Here is an 18396-nt window from a genome sequence, read left to right on the forward strand (position 1 = left end):
AATTTTGATGAACTATTTAACTGGTTTTGGTCCCCATGTGCAAAAAAACCAAACCTATGTGGAACATTTTTTCCCTTGTCCTTTTCTTTCACATGTTCGTCAAGGACAGATGGATTTTTTTAAATGTTTTAATTTTTTTTTCTTTTAGTGCATGACTTTTCAAGTAACCAGCATATGAAAAAAAATCTATAAACAGCTTAAAATAGCAGGAAGAAATTCCAAGGAAAAGCATTTTCATAATCAAAGACTACATTCTGCACTTGTGTGTTGTTTTTTTTTTTTTTAAAGACCATATAAAAGGAAAGTGATAGCCTCACATTTATAATTATATTAAACAACAACAAAAAAGAATTCCTGTTGTATTCAAAAGTAGGTTTTCAGCATATGCAAAGCATGTATCGTCCCTTATTCATAATATTATTATTCAGAATACATTACTTCAGCCTATAAAAATACAGTATGGATAAGTTCTTCCCATTCCCTGACATAAGGATTTACAATTTTGACACAAAAAATTGTAAACTTTTATTACATTCAAAACGGATTTCTTAAGTCTTTAGAATTTAAATTCTGAGGTGTTGGCAGTCAGCTCTCAGTGTACAGCAAAACTATGTAGCTGAAGAGCCTTTACACAGAAGTTATGAGAAACTTACTCTTCCCACGTACTTTTGTTGCTACCAGGAGGAAAAGAAAGGCTTCCTGCTATGAAAGGTCTGTGTGAATGCATTACTCAGGTGAACAATTCGGCCCTGACTTCCCGTGCTGCTTCGCTCCACAATCACACGTGGCATCTCGACAAGCTGAATGGGGCTCTTCCCATCCTTTAATGCCTGAGTAAGGTTTAGTATCTAAAAAAAGTAAAAGCAAGGTAAGGTGAGGGCACACAAATCAACTATGGTTAACAGGCTGATAAATTTAGATGCCACTCTTAATTCTATAAATGACAGCGCTGTCAAATAAAGCACTTTACAAAGATATTTGACTGCAAATAGAAGGATGGTATTTATTTGGTAACACCATGACAGCCTACTGCTACCTGACTACACTTTTCTTTAATGTTTCATGCAACCCTCTCTGCATTTTTGGAAAATGTTTGAACCCAAAATCTAAGAGCATTTTAAAATACTCACATTTATTTTAATAACAATCAAATTAGCACCAAATTTTCCATCCCAGTTTATGACTCCAATGTTTCTTTTTTTTTAAGGATATACAGAATGTTTCTATATACAGGATATATTTTTTAAGGACATACAAAATTAAGTGCTCCCCTACCCCCAACAAAACCCAATCCCACTGAAGAAAGTCTTCTAGAAAAAACAATTTTTTAAAATCAGTATTTATTTGCATACAGATGAGACAACAGAAAGTAAGGACATACTCCAGAAAGAAATTTAGCCAAAAATCCTCAAAATTTCTTTCAATTCAACAGGAATTAGGTTTTATACCTCTAAAAATCAGTTGAGAAATAAAATAAAAAGGCAGTCTTACCTGCCCTCTCATAACAGACATTTGGTTTTCAAAAGTAGCCTTGTCAAATCCTTTATCAGTCTTTAATAAAGAAACCAAAGAGTTATTACAGGAAATGACCTATTTTTAGCTGTACATTTAGCACACAAATTCATCAGTTTCACAATACAAACAGTCAAGTTTACCAATATTATGATAATTACAGGAACTCTGTGGAGTCGTAGCATGACCCACAAAAAGGTCTCTCTCTTGCAGGAAGTTTACATATGCGAAAAAGAAGGATGTTCCACATGATGAAAGTAAAATACACCAGTGAGTACCACTTTAGGGAATTGGTAGGTAGGCTGAATACCATCATGTCAGGTCACACTGCTCTCTCTCACCTCTGCTCTGGCAAAAGAATACGTCCCTCCTTCAGAGTGAAGTGCTTCAGCTTCCACTGGGTGTGACACAGAAGCCAGAGTCACTCTGACTTTGAGTCAAAGACTCATTGTGAGTATTTCATAAACTAGTTTTGACACTACAGCTGCATTTTCATTAAAAGTAGGAAACTTCCATTTCTTTCCAGCCTGATCACTTGGATTATTTCACTTGACCAAGTGATATTGCTTGTGTAACTTTTCAGAGGAGAACACATCTTTATCTGTCAATATTGTGGCACAGTTTCAGTACCTTTAAAATAAGTTTGATTTACTTTAAACATGGTAAAGATTTCAGCATCAGCTTCACACAATATGCATGCAAAATCAAGTCCATGAAAAGCATGCAGGTCCTTTAAGTTACATTAAATAGATGATTTCCTCTGCTTGCTACAGTTTTTAAGCATATCCACACCACACAGGTATGTTAAATGGAGTTTTTACACAGATTTGTGCTATAACTGTTAATTAGCTTTAATTGATTATATGAAACTGGGTACATAAAAGGTAACTATGTTTTCAAATGAGCTAATTACTATCAATTAGCCACATTAGTGACAGTTTCCTCTTAATTATATACACCTTTTTAACCATGCCAATGTTTAAGCTACAATAGCAATGTACCACAACATACAGAAGATACATTTATAAAAACAAAAATCACCAAGTTGTTCTATTACAGGTATCAGCTATTTCAGTAATGCTCAATTTAAAGAAGCACTCAACTCACCTTAAACAGTTCATAAAGATCTTCACAAAGATCCTGGATGAAGTTCATATCAGAAATGCGAGGAAGAACTAGGTCTCTGGTCTCCTGAGAGAAAGGAATTTTTGCTTGAGGAAGCCAAGCCCAGTGGAAGGGATCTAGTGCAGAAAAGCAGCACAATTGATCACAGAATTATTGAGGCTGGAATAGACCTCTGAGATCAAGTCCAGCCTATGACCTAACACCACTGCATCGACCAGACCGTGTCACTTTCCAGGGACAGCGACTCAACCAGCTCCCTGGGCAGTCCATTCCACTGTCTGACTACCCTTTCCATAAGGAAGTGCTTCCTAACATACAACCCTGGTGCAAGCTTCAGGCCATGCCCTCTCATCTTGTCCCAAGTTGCCTGGGAGAGGAGCCTGACCCCTACCTTACCACAACTTCCCTTCAGGTAGTTGTAGAGTATGATCAAGCTATAGAGACTACACACAGCTCTGGGTGTGGTAATTTACCAGCCTTGACAGCTACACTTGCCCACACTTGATTGGCTCATAGTTCACAGAAGTAATTGTAAACCCTGCTGGGCACTTCCCTCTAAACTACAGGTAGTCAGAGATGTGGTCAGAAGCAATCAAGCTTTAACAGCATTATCAGTTTTCAGTCTCATCAAAAATACTGAAGTACATAGTGAGCTAAAGGTGAGAACAAGTAAAGATAACATGTAACTTGTTTACTTGTTCAGCAGACTTTGGGTTTGGAGCAAGTTTAGTCATTGGAGAGAACTTGCATGTCCATATTACTCAAGTAATTTTCCACCACATTTTTCAAGCAAACACACGAGAAACATGTTGCTCATTTTTTCCAATTCCACCAGCAGTCAGTTTACATACAGGAGTATGTTTATGAATCACTATGTATTAGTATTGTTTAAAGGTTTATACCTTTGAAATATGAATAAAAAATACCTAAAATACATGAACAAGTATTAAATCACACATGCTGCTGCAAAAAGGCATCTGTTGCTAACTTTCTGAAGTAAAGTACCTTATTTAAAGATTCCATGTATAACTACAGTGATAATTTCTTACTATAACCATCCAAAAGAGTTATTTGGGAACCAATCTCCAAAAGGAAGGTGACTGAAGAATGCAATACTTACATGCCCTCCACTCATCAGGATGCTTAAAAGGAAATGCTAAGCCATTGTCAATTGCAGCAATTTTAATAGTAGATTCTTCAGTTATGGTCCATTGGCTGTCCTATGGAAGGAATATTTTAAGAGTAAGTTATACTTCTGTACTTACAACAGTGAAATACATTAAAATTACTAAATAACATACTTCTTAGCTTCATTGCTTAAAGACAACTTAAAGCAAGATAAAGGAGCATCGAAATCATCTCCAGCATATATAATTCTTACTCTACTACCATCACAAAGAAATCCTTCCCCCAAATACAAGATAAGTAGAGCACATAAGCAGCTGAAGAAACGTACTTGAGCAGCAGTGGGCACTTTTATTATTATAGCCCAGGACAGTAAGGAAAAACAAACCAGTAAAAATTATTTCTAGCACTGTTCTATCCAGATTAGTTTAACCCAAAGAATTTATCCATTCATTTTGCCTAGAACAATTTGCAGTTATCACTTTTCTTGAGACCATGCACCAGGATTAAAGCCATGCACTTCAACCCCTGCAAGCCAAAGTTATGAAACTAAACAAATGAAAGAATCTAAGTTTCAGAGTACAATTTTCTTACCTTATCTGACAGATCAACTCCTTCATCTGCTTTTTCATATCTGACTAACCAGTTGTCATTACCTCTGTCTTGAAACAGGAAAATGCATGTCACCACATGTTATTTATAGAGAAATCTTCTAAAGTGATACACATTGTAAATGGGGAATCTGCCAAAGGAGTCAGATAAAACTGTTCAAAAAGCTTTTTCTATCACGTATGTTTTAGCTTTACTGAAATGTACAAAGCAACTGATTTATTGGAAAGACCAAAACAGCACCAAGTGTTCTTAGGTACATATTACTGCTTCAGCTTCCCTGACTGGCCAAATATGGAGCAAAACATCAAGCAAACTAACATTTTCTGAAGAAACATTGGGGTAGTATGCCTTTTTCCTAGGGAGAAAAAAAAACAATAAAAAAACCAAATCAAACCAGTCAGCAACCAAAATGACTATATTGTTAAACTTGTTTGGATTTTTAAACTTGTTTGAATCCAAAGTAAATTTTCTGAAGTTTAAAATGAGCCATTATGGTCCTTCAATTGTGAGAAAAGCATCCAAAATGCATTAGAAGTCTTCAGGAGCAGCTTTCAGCCAGCACTGCTTACCCTTTCTGCTTTACAAAACCAGATAGATACCAAGCCCCACTAACAAATACCTGTATTTCTGATAACGTAATCCAAGATAACCAATCTTTCAAACTGTGTCTGAAATTCTTTCCTTGTGTTCTCAGGCAAAGGATCAGTTTCAAACTTCCTGAGCCAGTAGTCAGCTTCCTTATATCCTTCAACAAACAGCTGGAAGGAGCCAACCTGAAATAGGAAAAAACTGCATTTGGAAAACGTATCTGGGTAGGTCACATTAACTAATCTTAACAGAAAATATACTTTCAAAGTTCAGAACACAGGAAGCATGATACACACAAAACCCAACCAAACAAAACCCCTATCAAATGGTTTTACTTTCATTTCTAAATTCTGAAGGAAAAAAAAGAAGTAGGACTCAAATCATCACCTTTTTTTATGGGGGTTTGGTTGTTCTTTCGTCCGGGTGGGTGGTGGAGGTTGCTTGTTTGGGTTTTTATTGCTATTTGTTTGGGAGTTTTCTGTTTGTTTGGGTTTTTTTATTTGTTTTGGTTTTAAATATTTAAGCACTCACTGCATTTACCATAATAAAATACAGCCAGACAAGTCAATATAAATGAACAGAGTACTAGGAGCAATATGTGAAAGAAATTAAAATAAATAATGTATATTCTTTTTCCTATGAATTATTGAACCAAGTGTTTTCAGTGAAACTCACCAAAAATTACAGGAGGAAACCCTTCCTGTCTGAAACACTTGTATGGATTGATGAAAACAGCAGCATTAACCTTTTTTTTCAAGACAGACCTTTTTTTACATGAAAATGGCTTCCCAAAGAGTCACAGGAAGAAAATTATTGATGGCATAGGCTGACATGTGTGGTTTCAGGAAAGGTCTTCAAAATTAAAATTCAAATGATATTTGAGAAGTGAAATGCAGATAGATGCACATGTGCAGGGACATGGATAAACACAGAACACATGGAATAACCATGCTGATAGAAGCTTGCATAACACACGTCACAGGGATTGAAACTGCTGGGAACCGACACAAGTGGATTGCCCAAGCTGGACAGAACTTGTGTTTTAAAAGTTCAGGAACAGAACACTGTAGTGGAATCTGGGGGACACAACGAGGCTCATTAGTTAAGAAAGATGTGAGTTTGTAGTCACTAGAGTACTGTATACAAGATGAGAAGAAGGTAGGATGAACACAACAATAGAATACCTAAAAGAATAAAACAGTAAAAAAGAAAATGTAGGAAAAATGAAAGAACCAGATATCTTAGGCTCACATTGCAAGGGAGAAACAGACAACATGAGAACATGACACTGAAGAAAAAGGAACAATGAGCAACGTACAGCACTCTACTATGTCACTCCCTGAGCCTAAAGCTAGATTGCAAACTTGTAGCACAATCATTATAGTTCAAATGAAGGCATGATGGAACAGAGCAGATAGATTTAACAGTCATTCATCAAACATCACTCATTAAGAGATAGCAACAAGGTTTTTCTTCTACTGTAGAAGTTCCCTATCCTTTTAATTCAAAGTTTTGTTGAAGGATGAGGAAATGCACTTCTTTTTCATCTTACCTTAGGAGGTAGTCCAATTCGATTAAATTTTTTAGCAACTTTTGGCACTTTCTCTAAAGCATATTTTTTTCCTCTGGACTTTGCACGATCTATTGCACTGTAATTAAAGGTCTCACTGACAAGCCAGACAACCTTGAAATACAAAAGTTAAACACACATGTCAGAAATCATTATTATTATTATCATTTCAATTACAAATTTGCAGCAAATGTTATGCTCAGTTGTTAAAAAAAAAGGCAGGATCAGGCATTTCCAACAGACAAATGTGACATGAAAAGGTACTTTTCTATTTCGTGTATCCCAAACAAAAATGGGAGTCTTGAGATACTGCTCTTTTGCAGTTTTTGTATTTCACAAATGATGCACAAAAGTGCCAGAAAATGTTAGAAACTGAAGTGGTTCTGAAGAAGATTCAATTCAGATCTCAAACTTGTCCTTCAAAACCAAAATCACAATCACTCTCTCTACACCAAACCACTGTGCCTGTGGACTTGCAACAGTTTATGACTGGGATAATGCATCATATAAAAGGATGTCTCCACAAACACAGTCCAGAGAATGACAAATCTGTCACTATATACTTTTTATTGTATTCAGTAATGTGCATATTTTAACTCTTACCTTAGTTTTAGGTACAACTCCTAGCCCCAGCTTGTCATCCACAAGATAGGCACCAGCTTCAGAGAGGTATCCCTGATTTGGAACGAGGCAGCCTCTGCCAAAGCAGCAAGGACAACAAATTTTGTGAAAATATTTGGTCCACTTTGGATTTAGATGTCCATAAGGCTCTTCAGATTTTGGTTTGAACACTCCAATAATTTTCTAGGATGAAAAAAAGATAATTAAAGCATGAATACTTTGAGCTGTGAAAGCTTAAAATTATTTTGAAAATCAGTTATTTGAAAGTATCTTAGATGTTATGCATTGGATTTTAGAGCTGCTCTTTTTGATGAAATAAACCAAAACGGCATTCCAAATAAATTTATATTAAAATGCCTGTCTAGAGATGTACTAATTCAAAGTTTCTGATAAAATGAAAACAAGCTAATATGTACTAGTTTTTCAAAATGACAGAGGACTGAATTTTAGAATATATTCTTCTTTTAAAAGGATGACTTAAATTAGCTTTAAAAAAAATAACAAATTAATTTTCAGCCTATCAGTTAACTCACTGACAAGATGCTTCTGACAGAGAAATAATGGTTCCAGGAAAGTGACAAACATGCAGAATTCAAATAATCAAATGTTACTTTTCCTGTTATATTTGGTTTACTCATTCCTTTGAATGGATCAAAATGTTCTACACTGTACAAATTCAAAGAGTGATGTTGTTTACCACTGCTGTAGATTTCTTAACTCAAAGCTGACAATGGTTCACACTATCTACCACCATTTATATTTAAAATTATTCAGACACTATGCTGCAAGAAATCTGTTAAACTGGAGAAAGCTGAAAAAGACAACGAGAATTAGCACAAAAAATGAAAGTCTGTATAAACAGGGATTCTTTAGCCTAAGAGAAAATGGAGCACAATGAACTATGTAATAGGTTGCCAGAGTGAAGAAAGGAACAACCCATTTACTGTTAATGAGCCAAGAAACGATAGACTTAAATCTCAGCAGATAAGTTGCAAAGGAAAAAACAACCCTTTTGAACCATAAGAACAGCTCAAGACTGGAACAGAGTGCCAGGCTGGGGAGTCTCCAAAACAGGATGCCACTAACAACAGGTCAGTTAGACATCCATCAGGAATCACATTGGAACAATCCTGCTCCACAACACAGGCATTAAATAGATGGTTTCTCAAGGTGCCTCCTACATGTGATTCTATATTTGTTAATCTCAAACCACAGGATTATTACCACACTGAAGTATATATAGCCCTCCAATTGTTTGTGATAAAGTTGAGCAATAGAAGAGTCACTACATGGACTTTATGCACTAGGCTGCAGCAGAAACGCAGCATCTTCATTCCTTCTCACAAGACTGTGTTAAGTAAATTAAAATATTATCTTTTTAAGAACTGTTTAAGAAGCATTTTCATATTAGTATCTTCATGAATCCTTTCCAAATTGTATCTCAGTGAGATAAACAGTGGATGTTGTCATACCAACACTCACTCTTTAGGTCATGAGGATCACTGATAAAGAGGACAAGCTCCAGTACCGAACCCTGGGGGACACCACTAGTGACTGGGTACCAGCCAGATTTAGCTCCATTCACCACCACTCTTTGGGCCTGGCCATCCAGCCAGTTTTTTATCCAGTGCACAGAGCATTTATCCAAGCCTCATGCCATGAGTTTCTGAAGGAGATTATCACTAATTGAATTCATCTTGTAGAGTAAGTTTGCTATCAACAGGGCCAGGAAAGCAAACTAACAAAATTCTCTTGTTTTCAGTATGCTATTATCTGTGATACTAAGGTTACATACAAACTCCTGAGCAAGTTCTGCATTGACACAATTCAACTCAGACCTTCATAAAAGGTTAGGCTGCAATAAATCTTGTATGCAACATGAAAGGCTGGGATATTCTCTGAACACTTGACTTGTTGCGTTTTTTTTTTTTTTTTAATCACACTTTAGAAACTGCATTTACTTGGTATACTTGCTTATGCAAAATTCTAATGTTAGGTTTAGAATTGTTAGAAAGAGTTATTTAATTTTTTCCCTGTTGAATCACAGGGAAAACCAACCAACTCAATCTACCCGCCCAAAACCAACCTAGCAGCTTTTCATTTCCCAGAACCACAGTGGTGTGCTTGGCAGTATATGGCAAGCCATTAATTATCACTCTTTGGAAAATACTTTCTACAAACTGCTGGTTTTAAATCAGAGCTTAGCTCATTCCCTGACTTTCCTGGACAGCACTATGCTATAGTATCAAATCTAGACCTGGTTTTCAAGGTTTCACTGAAGTTAAAATCTTGCTACGTTTGGCAAAGCCACTGCTGTGGAGGACCAAAGCAGACCCAGAAAGCTTAATGCACAGACAATTTATCAAGGCAGTCTTAGTTTTGCAAGTCACAATTAATTTCTGGACTGACTCCACTGGCATTTTTCAATTAGCCAAAAGCTAAACTATCAAAAATGTTTTGTAGAACAATTTGTAACAGACACAGGACCTTTTACTTCATTGGTTACACCATGAACAACAAATGCAGAAATATTCAATACTTCAGCAACAGTGCTACTTAAGAACTGAACTGTTCTGTAGCATTATCCAGCTATGCCAATAAATGCAACAAGTTAATTATTTTAATTAGGCAATCTGAGTTTTATTTTAGCAAGAGAGCCAAATCAGTGATTAGGATGACCTAATGGAAACAGACTATTTGACCTGTAACCTCCTATTAGTGTGGATAAACGTTTCAGAAGCTACCAGTAAGAAGGCTTAGCACATCTTTAATAAGCTCCTTCCCAGCACAACGAAGAGCAGATTACTCAAGAAGAATAAGAGAAAGCAAGTCACAAAACTGGTCTGAAGCAGAATGATGCAATACTCCCTCAACCAGGATGTGAAATCCATTCTACAACTGGGAGTTGCTCTGGGAGTGCATAATGGAGTTTTATCAGACCTTTAACTGGGAAAACAAATCCAGACAAGCTCTGAATTCAGCACACAGAACGAAAGCAAAATTGAAAGTCAGCTATGAATTCAGTATCATTTTCTCACAGCTTCATATTGGCAAACACTTTCATGTTTTATCATGACCTTTTTTGTAGCTCATATAAAAAAAAAAGGGGGGGAGGGAAGCTTTTCCAGTGTTCATTTCTCCTAAATGCTTACATTGAAACCAATGACCTGAATGAAGGGGGAGGGCAAGTCACTAATAGGACCTTAGCTAGAAACAAAAACAATGCTTCATTGCAAGACAGAAGTAATAAAACCATGCAAGGAAAATAAATTACCTTTTAAAAAAGAAGGAAATACGATGCTTCACCTAAAATCCTCTGGTTACAAAAATGATGTGCAGGTACTCTCTCACTAGACCCAGGGCACAGTGAGTTTCTCAAGCATTTGCAAGTCATCAAAAAACTGCAAAATCAGGCTGAAGAGGCTTCAAACAGACTTGCATATCAGGTAATCCTGAAAAAGTACTTTTTTTCCCCTAGTAATTTCCCTACTAACTAACTTTCTAAGAAAAGATCTTGATTTCACAGAATTACAAAAAAATCCAAGAAACCACTTCAGCAGTGTCCTGGTTTCAGCTAAACGAGAGCCATTGAATTGGAGAGAGAGAGAATTGGATCTATTTTAGTTTCTTAAACCAAGACAACCAGTTTTAAAGCATTTTTAGCATAACACCACTGTAGAATATTCCTTAGACACATCATGCATTGATTTTTTGAAGAAGTTTTGATGTAAGCCAGTATTCGGTTGGTTACTCAGATTTGTTCCAATTGCATGTTAACTAAGATAGAATCCTAATTATCCCAATTTAAAATGCCTCTTTAAAAACACTATGAAGTTTGAATATCTATAATCACACAATCTGAAAACCTACAGAGAACTAAACTACTGAAGTAGGGATTTATAAATGCCTGCTGAATCTTTGAACAGGTTTCCTTGCTAACAGCATTGAACACCACAGCAAGAATCCCACAAACTGATTAGGAAATAATTTTCTTTTTCCTTCCATTTTCAGAAGGAGAGAGACCCCCCACTCCTTCCCAACCTATTCTGGCTCTCCTCTGCCACAATGAAGAGGGTCATTAGTAACAGATGTTCCTGGAACACAGGAGTATGAACTCCAATGTGCAGTTCTCAGATGATTTTGAAGGGGTAAGTCTGCCACTTTCCATCTTAGAAATAAATAAATTCCAATGTTTATTTTAATTCAGTCAGGCAACTATTCTAAAAATCACTCAAAGTGTAAAAGCTACCACCAGAAAAGTGGCATTAAAACAAAGTAAACACCTGTGAAAATTAACTAGCAAAAGATTCTGTAATGACCAATAACATGAATAAAAGCTAAATAGAACATGTAATGTTTCCTAAACAAATGGGAAATGACCATCGATGAGATGCAGGGAAGAACAACAACCTTGAACACATTGTGCAAACCCAAGCACTTGAAGTGTTACAACTTTCTTGTCCAACACAACTAAGATCTTCAGAATTAATGAACACCTGCATCTACCTAAGACCAGAAGACTGTTGAGTAAGCTTAAAATAAAATCACATATAACGAATGAACAAAGGTGTAGAGGTTGGGAGTCTTATTTTAGAAACAGGTTGGCAAGCAAAAGCTTCTTCCTTTAAAGAAAACAGTGTGAAGGTATGCCTAAGACATTGTCTCTAAATGCTAACCAGGTGTTGCTTTTTGACTAAATGATGCTAACCAGATGTTACTTTTCAAGCATGATATTCAGGTAACTGTTACTTAGCTCTCCTGAGGTTACTTTGAAACAGAGCTCTGATCACTATTGGAGGGGAAGCCAAATCTTCAAGTTAAGATTCCACAGATCAGTGTAAGTAAAAAGGTAGATTTCTTTGTATCACTCTTCTTGCCCATCTAATACTCATATAGGAGGAAGGAGACATGACCTAAATAAAGAACTATCTAAAAAGAGATAATAATACAGGAAGCTTGGCTAAAGAAACCTAAACCAACGCCAAAATCAGAAGCTCAGTTTTGCAGAATATCAAGATACAAAGAAATTCAAAATGTTAGATTCTGCACAAAGGAATTTCTGAATTGTTTTCAGATGTTAGAGAGGTCTTTTTATTTCTTTGGTGCAGACCATTTAAAACACAGTAAAAGTGTAACAGAGAAATAATAGTTATGTTGGCTTAGCTTATGCTGCAAGACATAATTAGAAATCTAAATATTACTTGTGTTGAATATTCCGACATAGATTTGGGCACACCATAAATTATTAAACAACTCATTTAAATGAATTTCCATTTAAATAGGATTTTTAAATTTCCATTTTAAACTCATTGCTGATAGTGTCTCTGCCTTTGCAGTAATAAGCTCACCCCTTTTGGATCCTTGGCAAAATAACTCCCACTGGATCCTTGAGAAATTCTCTCTGGAAAAACTCCACACTCTATTGCTTGCTCTGCTCTCAGAATAATTTCTGCAAATTCTGGATCATCTAAAAATATATTCATATCAGCAGTATGTCCTAGATGGCCTGAAAAATAAGAAAACAAGCAAACTTCAGTGTAATTTTTACTACAATTAACAACAACATAAACAAACACACTGAAAAGCCTTCCCTGCTAATGCCCATTCAACAGCAGGCTGAAAAATCTGGTCCATTAAATCAGTGCAAGTTTCCCACAGATTTACCTTTTGTTTATTCAACCAAATCTGTAACAACTACTTAGAGAGTAGCACTGCAGTGTTTATACTTTTCAAGGAATTTTTTTTAAAGGGAGGAAAAAAAAATCTCTTCAAAATGATATCTGTAAAAAAAAAAAAGTGCTAAAGATTTTACACAGATTTTTATTAATATTTGTGTCCTTTTACAGAGAAAGCTACCTGAAACTACCCATTGCTCACTTTTGGAATGGTATCACATCATTCACTTCAGGAACAGGTTAGCCAGACTGTTATCTAAGACACAATCAGGTTATTCACAAAATGATCCATTCATTACAAGTGGCACCAATATCCCAGTGGAGTCCTGCATGTCATTACCATTCCAACATTAAAACACTATCAGCTGCTTGTAGAATTTCTTTACATACCTACCAAGGTATCAGCTCTACACAGGCATTTATGCAAAGCCTGTGACTCTATGCAAACACTTTGAAAGATAACTAGACTAGAAGTTGCCAAGATACAGTATTTCTACTTTTTAAAACCTTTAAAATGTCTTTGCAAGTTTTGGAACTGTAGATTTTTGTACCTTACTTTTAGGACTAAGGATTATTGCAGATTCTCAGTGTCTTTTAGAACATCTGGGCATTAGGGCTCCTTTCTGCTATTAATGTAGCTGTTTCTTAATTAAACATTCAGAGGTAAAAGTTGCCTTATTCCTATCTGAGTACTTGAAGAAACAAAAGATATAACAAAACACATAGGGGAACAAGAACTGACACAGAATCCATTCAGAAAAACTCCCAAACTGATGGTGGTGGACAGTCAAATGAAAAAAAAAACAAAGACTAAAAATTACTCCTGATGTTTCAGACACCTTGTAGTAGTACAGGTCATTGTTTTCTAGAGCATTGCCTCTTGCTTGCACGAAACACTTGCCAATAACAACATGGCTTCCAAAACAAGAACTAAAAAGCATAGGAAAAGAAGACTTAAAAGAACAGCATATTCTTAAGGATCAACCACCACAGAATCAGGATGTGTGGGACTACTTGGCCAATACTTCTGCCATAAACTAGTTTAAGACTTTTACTGGGACTGTCAGGGAACAATCAGTGAATTGCATCTCAGTCTCAGAACCCTTTCTCTCTTGTTGGCTAGGATTTTCCTGTCACAAAATACTTAAAGGATTTATAAAAATACAGCAAAAACACCACAATACACTTTTATGGTAAAAGTCACTTCAAATCAGTGCTTCTTATTCCATATCCAAGCCTCAACAAACTGTGACTGCTACCTATTCTGTCAGTAAAAGCAAAATCAGAGTTATGTATTATACAGTTACCAAATGAAATGCCACATCCATATTATGTTGCTCTGCATGTTAATCTTCCAGGTGAAGAGGACATACAGAGAGAACTTTCTGTATTAAAGTTACCCATGTGCAAGACAAATTTCTCAGAGATCAGTTTTAATTTCTGTGCATTCACTCTAGAATCTATGACAAGTCTCACTGCCTCAAGGAATTCTTCAGCCATGTCTGTTCTAACATAAAAGATAACTGCAGAAAAAATATATTCAGTTAACAGTCAGATTAAAAACAAATCAATCACATTAAGCTGTATGCTCAGGGGAAAAGTAAGAAATACTTTTTGAAATGTATAATTTGTTCAGTGTTGCTACTGGAGAGACATCTGATTTCATAGCAATGTGGTTCTACAAAAACAGGCTGAAAGCAAGGAAACTGGCATCTTTAAGAAGTTTTCTTTCAGTTTATCCACATTCTCCATATGAAAACAAGCCAGAATTGGTTGAATGTAATAGGGTTCTCTGAGTTGGTTTCTTCTTCAAAAATTGTTGTAATCAAGTTTTTCACTGTCAAAGGACGTTAAGGCCACAACTTGCTCTCAGTACAGTCTCTAAATTTGCAATATAACTTACTAAGGTTTTTCTTGCAACCACTCTTGAAAACTACTCATTAAAATCCTGCTCAGGAGACCACAGCTCTCACGCAGTTTCACTACCAAGCTCAATAACCTTTTTCCAATTAATTTGGACAATACCTAAGGCTGTGAAGCTGCAATACTGTATGATGAGGATGCACTGAACATACAAATGCTATAATCCACAATCTCATCCTGTCACTACAAGCCCTTGTAAAAAATCCCTTCCCAGCTTTCTTGTAGCCCCCTTCAGGTACTGGAAGGTTGTTATAAGGCCTTCCCAGAATCATCTTTTCTCCAGGCTCAACAGTCCCAACTCTCTCACAGCCTGTCCCCATAGTGGAAGCACTCCAGCCCTCTGATCATGTTTGTGGCCCTCCTCTAGACCTGCTCCAGCGGTTCAATGTCCCTCTCACACTGGGGGCACCAGAACTGGAAACAGTATACTCGGTGGGGTCTCACAAGAGCAGAGCAGATAGGAGAATCATCTCCCTTGTCCTGCTGGTCATGCTTTGTTTGATGCAGCCCACCACAGGGCTGCCTTCTGGGTTGCAAGTACACATCGCCACCTCATGTTGAGTTTTTCATCAATTGACACTCCCAAGTCCTTCTCCTCAAGACCACTCTTGAGCCACTCCTCGCCCAGCCTGTGTTTGTTCTTGGGACTGTCCCAACCCAGGTGTAGGACCTTGCATTTGTTGAACTTCATAAGGTTAGTACAGGTGCACCTCTCAAGCCTGTCCAAGTCCCTCTGGATGGCATCCCTTGTCTCCAGCATGTCAATTGGACCACACAGCTTGGTGTCATCTGCAGACTTGCTGAGGGTGCCTCGATCCCACTGTCCCTATCACTGACAAAGATGTTAAACAGCATTGGTCCCAGTATCAACCCCACTGTCACCGGTCTCCAATTAGCCACTGAGCCATTGATTGCAACTCTGAGTGTAGCCATCCAGCCAATTCTTTATCCAGTGAGGGGTCCACCCCTCAAATCCATACTTTTCCAATTTGACCAGGATGTCATGCAAGACAGTGTCAAATGCTTTACACAAGTCCAGATAGATGACATCAGTTGCTCTTCCCTTATCCACTGACATTGTAATTCCATCATAGAAAGCCACCAAGTTCATCAGGCGTGATTTACCCTATGGTGAAGCCATGTTGGTTAACACAAAGCCTTCACGAGGATCTGCTTCATGATCTTGCCAGGCACAGAGGTAAGACTAACTGGCATATAGTTCCCAGGGTCTTCCTTTTTTCCCTGTTTTAAGATGGGGGTTGTTTCCCCTTTTCCAGTCAGCAGGGACTCCACCAGATTGCCATGACCTTTCAAATACGACAGACAGTGGTTTGGCAACTTCATCTGACAGTTCCCTCAGAACCTGTGGGTGGATCTTATTGGACCCCATGGACTTGTGCATCTTTGTGTTCTTTACATAGTCACTACTTAAACTATTTTAGGTAGACACTATTTGACCATGATTAAAGGCAGTTCCTTTTACCAGTTCCATCTTTTTCTATACAGTCTCCTATTCTGACCCTAATTCCTTTATGCAAACACTCTTTTTGATGCAATACCATCTGTTGCGTGTTTGTTCCACCCGACACATGAAACAATCCTGTACTTTCGAGTGTTAGACAAACAGACAAGGTAAGGAAGAATCAAGAACAAGAGATGAGATGCTGTGATCAGCCACCATTCTGAGATTTCCCTACATATTCCTGCAGTAGATGCCAAGCAGTGCTTTGCATTCACCATCCTAACTGCCCCAGTGGTGCAAGACTCACAGCTCTAATCTCTGCTTTGAAGTATCACTGCTATGTTTTGCTAGAAGCACTGTCATCAACACATCTTAAACCTTGTGGGAACAAGGCAGAACTCTAATATTTTAACAGCCAGTTCACATTACAGGTTAGATCTACTCTTGGGATCACTGGCTAAAGGATGAGGTTTTTTTTTTTCTTATGGTTAGGCACAGTAGCCTTGCAAAAGCTCTCTGTGGCTAGTGAAAAAAAAAAAGTTACTAACATAACTTATTTAGCTCAAATTGATAAGAGTTCTTAGTTGGATTTTAAAAAATATGCTATTGTTGCAAAATGAACAATTTTTAACAGTCTCTGGCAAGAAATTCTATGGTATAATTACAATAATAAACATTATTAATGATAGAAGTCCAGAGATTTCTGACAGCAAACTTTTCCTAGAGGTACATCTACTTATAAAGTTGCACAGAATCAGAAAGCCTGAAGGCGTCATGAAAAAAAAAACCAAACATAAATACTGTGTAGTTTATCATCTTGTCCATATATTTAGAATGAGATAACAGTCATGCTCATGCTGCTTTTCAAACTGATAACTCAGTTCTTGCATTTCTGAATTTTCCTGACACATTTATTTCTCTCTTCAAGACTGGATTTCAAAACATGGAAAGCAGATACATTTTTATAAACACCAAAAACGTGCCAGCAGAGTCCACATCTAAAACTGTTAATGGATGTGATGGTACAAGTAAGTGAAGAGATCACTGGAATAAAGAACAGAGTAAAGGATAAAAAGATAAGGGTTGCAAGAAAATAAGTGATGAAATAGGCAAAACGAATAGAAAACTCGAGAGATTTGGCCAGGTGTTCAGGAAGCAGCAGCCAGTCCCACCACAGAACCATCTGTAGAACATGCAAAGCCAGAGGTTTCAAGAGATATGATGGAAACAAAGCAAAGCCCAACAAAACAGAAGACAGAGAACAAGAAGTTAATAGTGGAGACTCATGAAGACGCAAAGGAGTTTCTGTAGCGCTGCACATAAAGCATTCAAATTTTGAGCTATTCGTAGCACTTTCCCTTCAGAGCCTGTGTGCCGAGAAAGGGCAACGCACCTCTGCCCCTCGCCGATGCTCGTAACAATCTCCCTTCTGAGACAGGGACAGCTCAGGGAGGCACAGGGCACGGCACATAAAGCGCACTTTGGTCTCTTCAGGTACTTCTCTCGCCTCGCTGGCAGGACAGGGCAGAGTACCTCCGCCCGAGGAGACACACAGGCTGCCATCCCCGGCAGAGCCAACCTACCCCAAGCCGCGCACCCCCCGCAGCTCCCCTCCGCGTGCAGCCGAGCCCAGCGGAGCAGCCGGCGGCCCCGGGCCGTACCTGCAGGGGCGCGGGGCTCCTTGTCCCAGGCGGCGCACCCTCGGCGGCCGCGGCCGGTACCCGACGCCCGCAAGAGAGGCTCGTCCTCTCCATCCCCCTCGGGCCCCGAGTCCTCTGAGTCCTCCTCACCCTCCTCTTCCTCCTCCTCCTCGAGCCCCGGCTCCCCACACAGCCTAACAGCCCCGCCAGGGGCAGTTTTCGGTTGTTGCGGCTCCCGCCAGGGCGGCCCTGTCTGAGGCGCCAGCTCCTCGAAAACCAGCAGCTGCTCATCGGATTTCTCAGCACCCGGCTCCGCCATGGGCGGCCGCGGCCGGGGGCTGAGCACGGTAGGAGGCACCTCCGGGCGAGCTCAGGCCCCTCCGCCGCAGTCCATAGCACTGACTACCGCCCGCCGCCGCCGCGGCTCCTGTCACGGCCCTGCGCATGCGCGGCATTGGCGCCCCACCCGCCGCCGCTACCTGCTTAAAGGAGCCGCGGCGCCTCCTGGCCGTCCTCGCTCTGAGCAAACAGCTCCGGCAGTCG

The 18396-nt window shown here is 38.5% G+C and overlaps 1 protein-coding gene across 1 annotated transcript; it reads right to left on the reverse strand.

Moving 5' to 3' along the window:
* Positions 1-674: 674 nt before the first annotated feature.
* PI4K2B (phosphatidylinositol 4-kinase type 2 beta) lies at positions 675-18172 on the reverse strand. Its single transcript, XM_054391600.1, has 10 exons — positions 17875-18172; positions 12502-12659; positions 7136-7336; positions 6515-6646; positions 4994-5147; positions 4357-4424; positions 3758-3857; positions 2620-2753; positions 1492-1551; positions 675-848 (listed from the first exon to the last, which is right to left on the reverse strand). Exons 1-10 carry the CDS (start codon positions 18170-18172, stop codon positions 675-677), a joined length of 1479 nt encoding a protein of 492 aa, XP_054247575.1.
* Positions 18173-18396: the final 224 nt, after the last annotated feature.

Source organism: Indicator indicator, chromosome 23 (genome assembly GCF_027791375.1).
Source record: "Indicator indicator isolate 239-I01 chromosome 23, UM_Iind_1.1, whole genome shotgun sequence".
Lineage (NCBI taxonomy): Eukaryota > Metazoa > Chordata > Aves > Piciformes > Indicatoridae > Indicator > Indicator indicator.

Coding starts and splice junctions, on each gene's coding strand:
- PI4K2B (XM_054391600.1), bottom strand. CDS start 18,172: ATGGCGGAGCCGGGTGCTGAGAAATCCGATGAGCAGCTGCTGGTTTTC. Junction 3,858..4,356: donor GAGTTGATCTGTCAGATAAG/GTAAGAAAATTG, acceptor TTCCTTCCATAG/GACAGCCAATGGACCATAAC. Junction 849..1,491: donor TGTCTGTTATGAGAGGGCAG/GTAAGACTGCCT, acceptor TACTTTTTTTAG/ATACTAAACCTTACTCAGGC.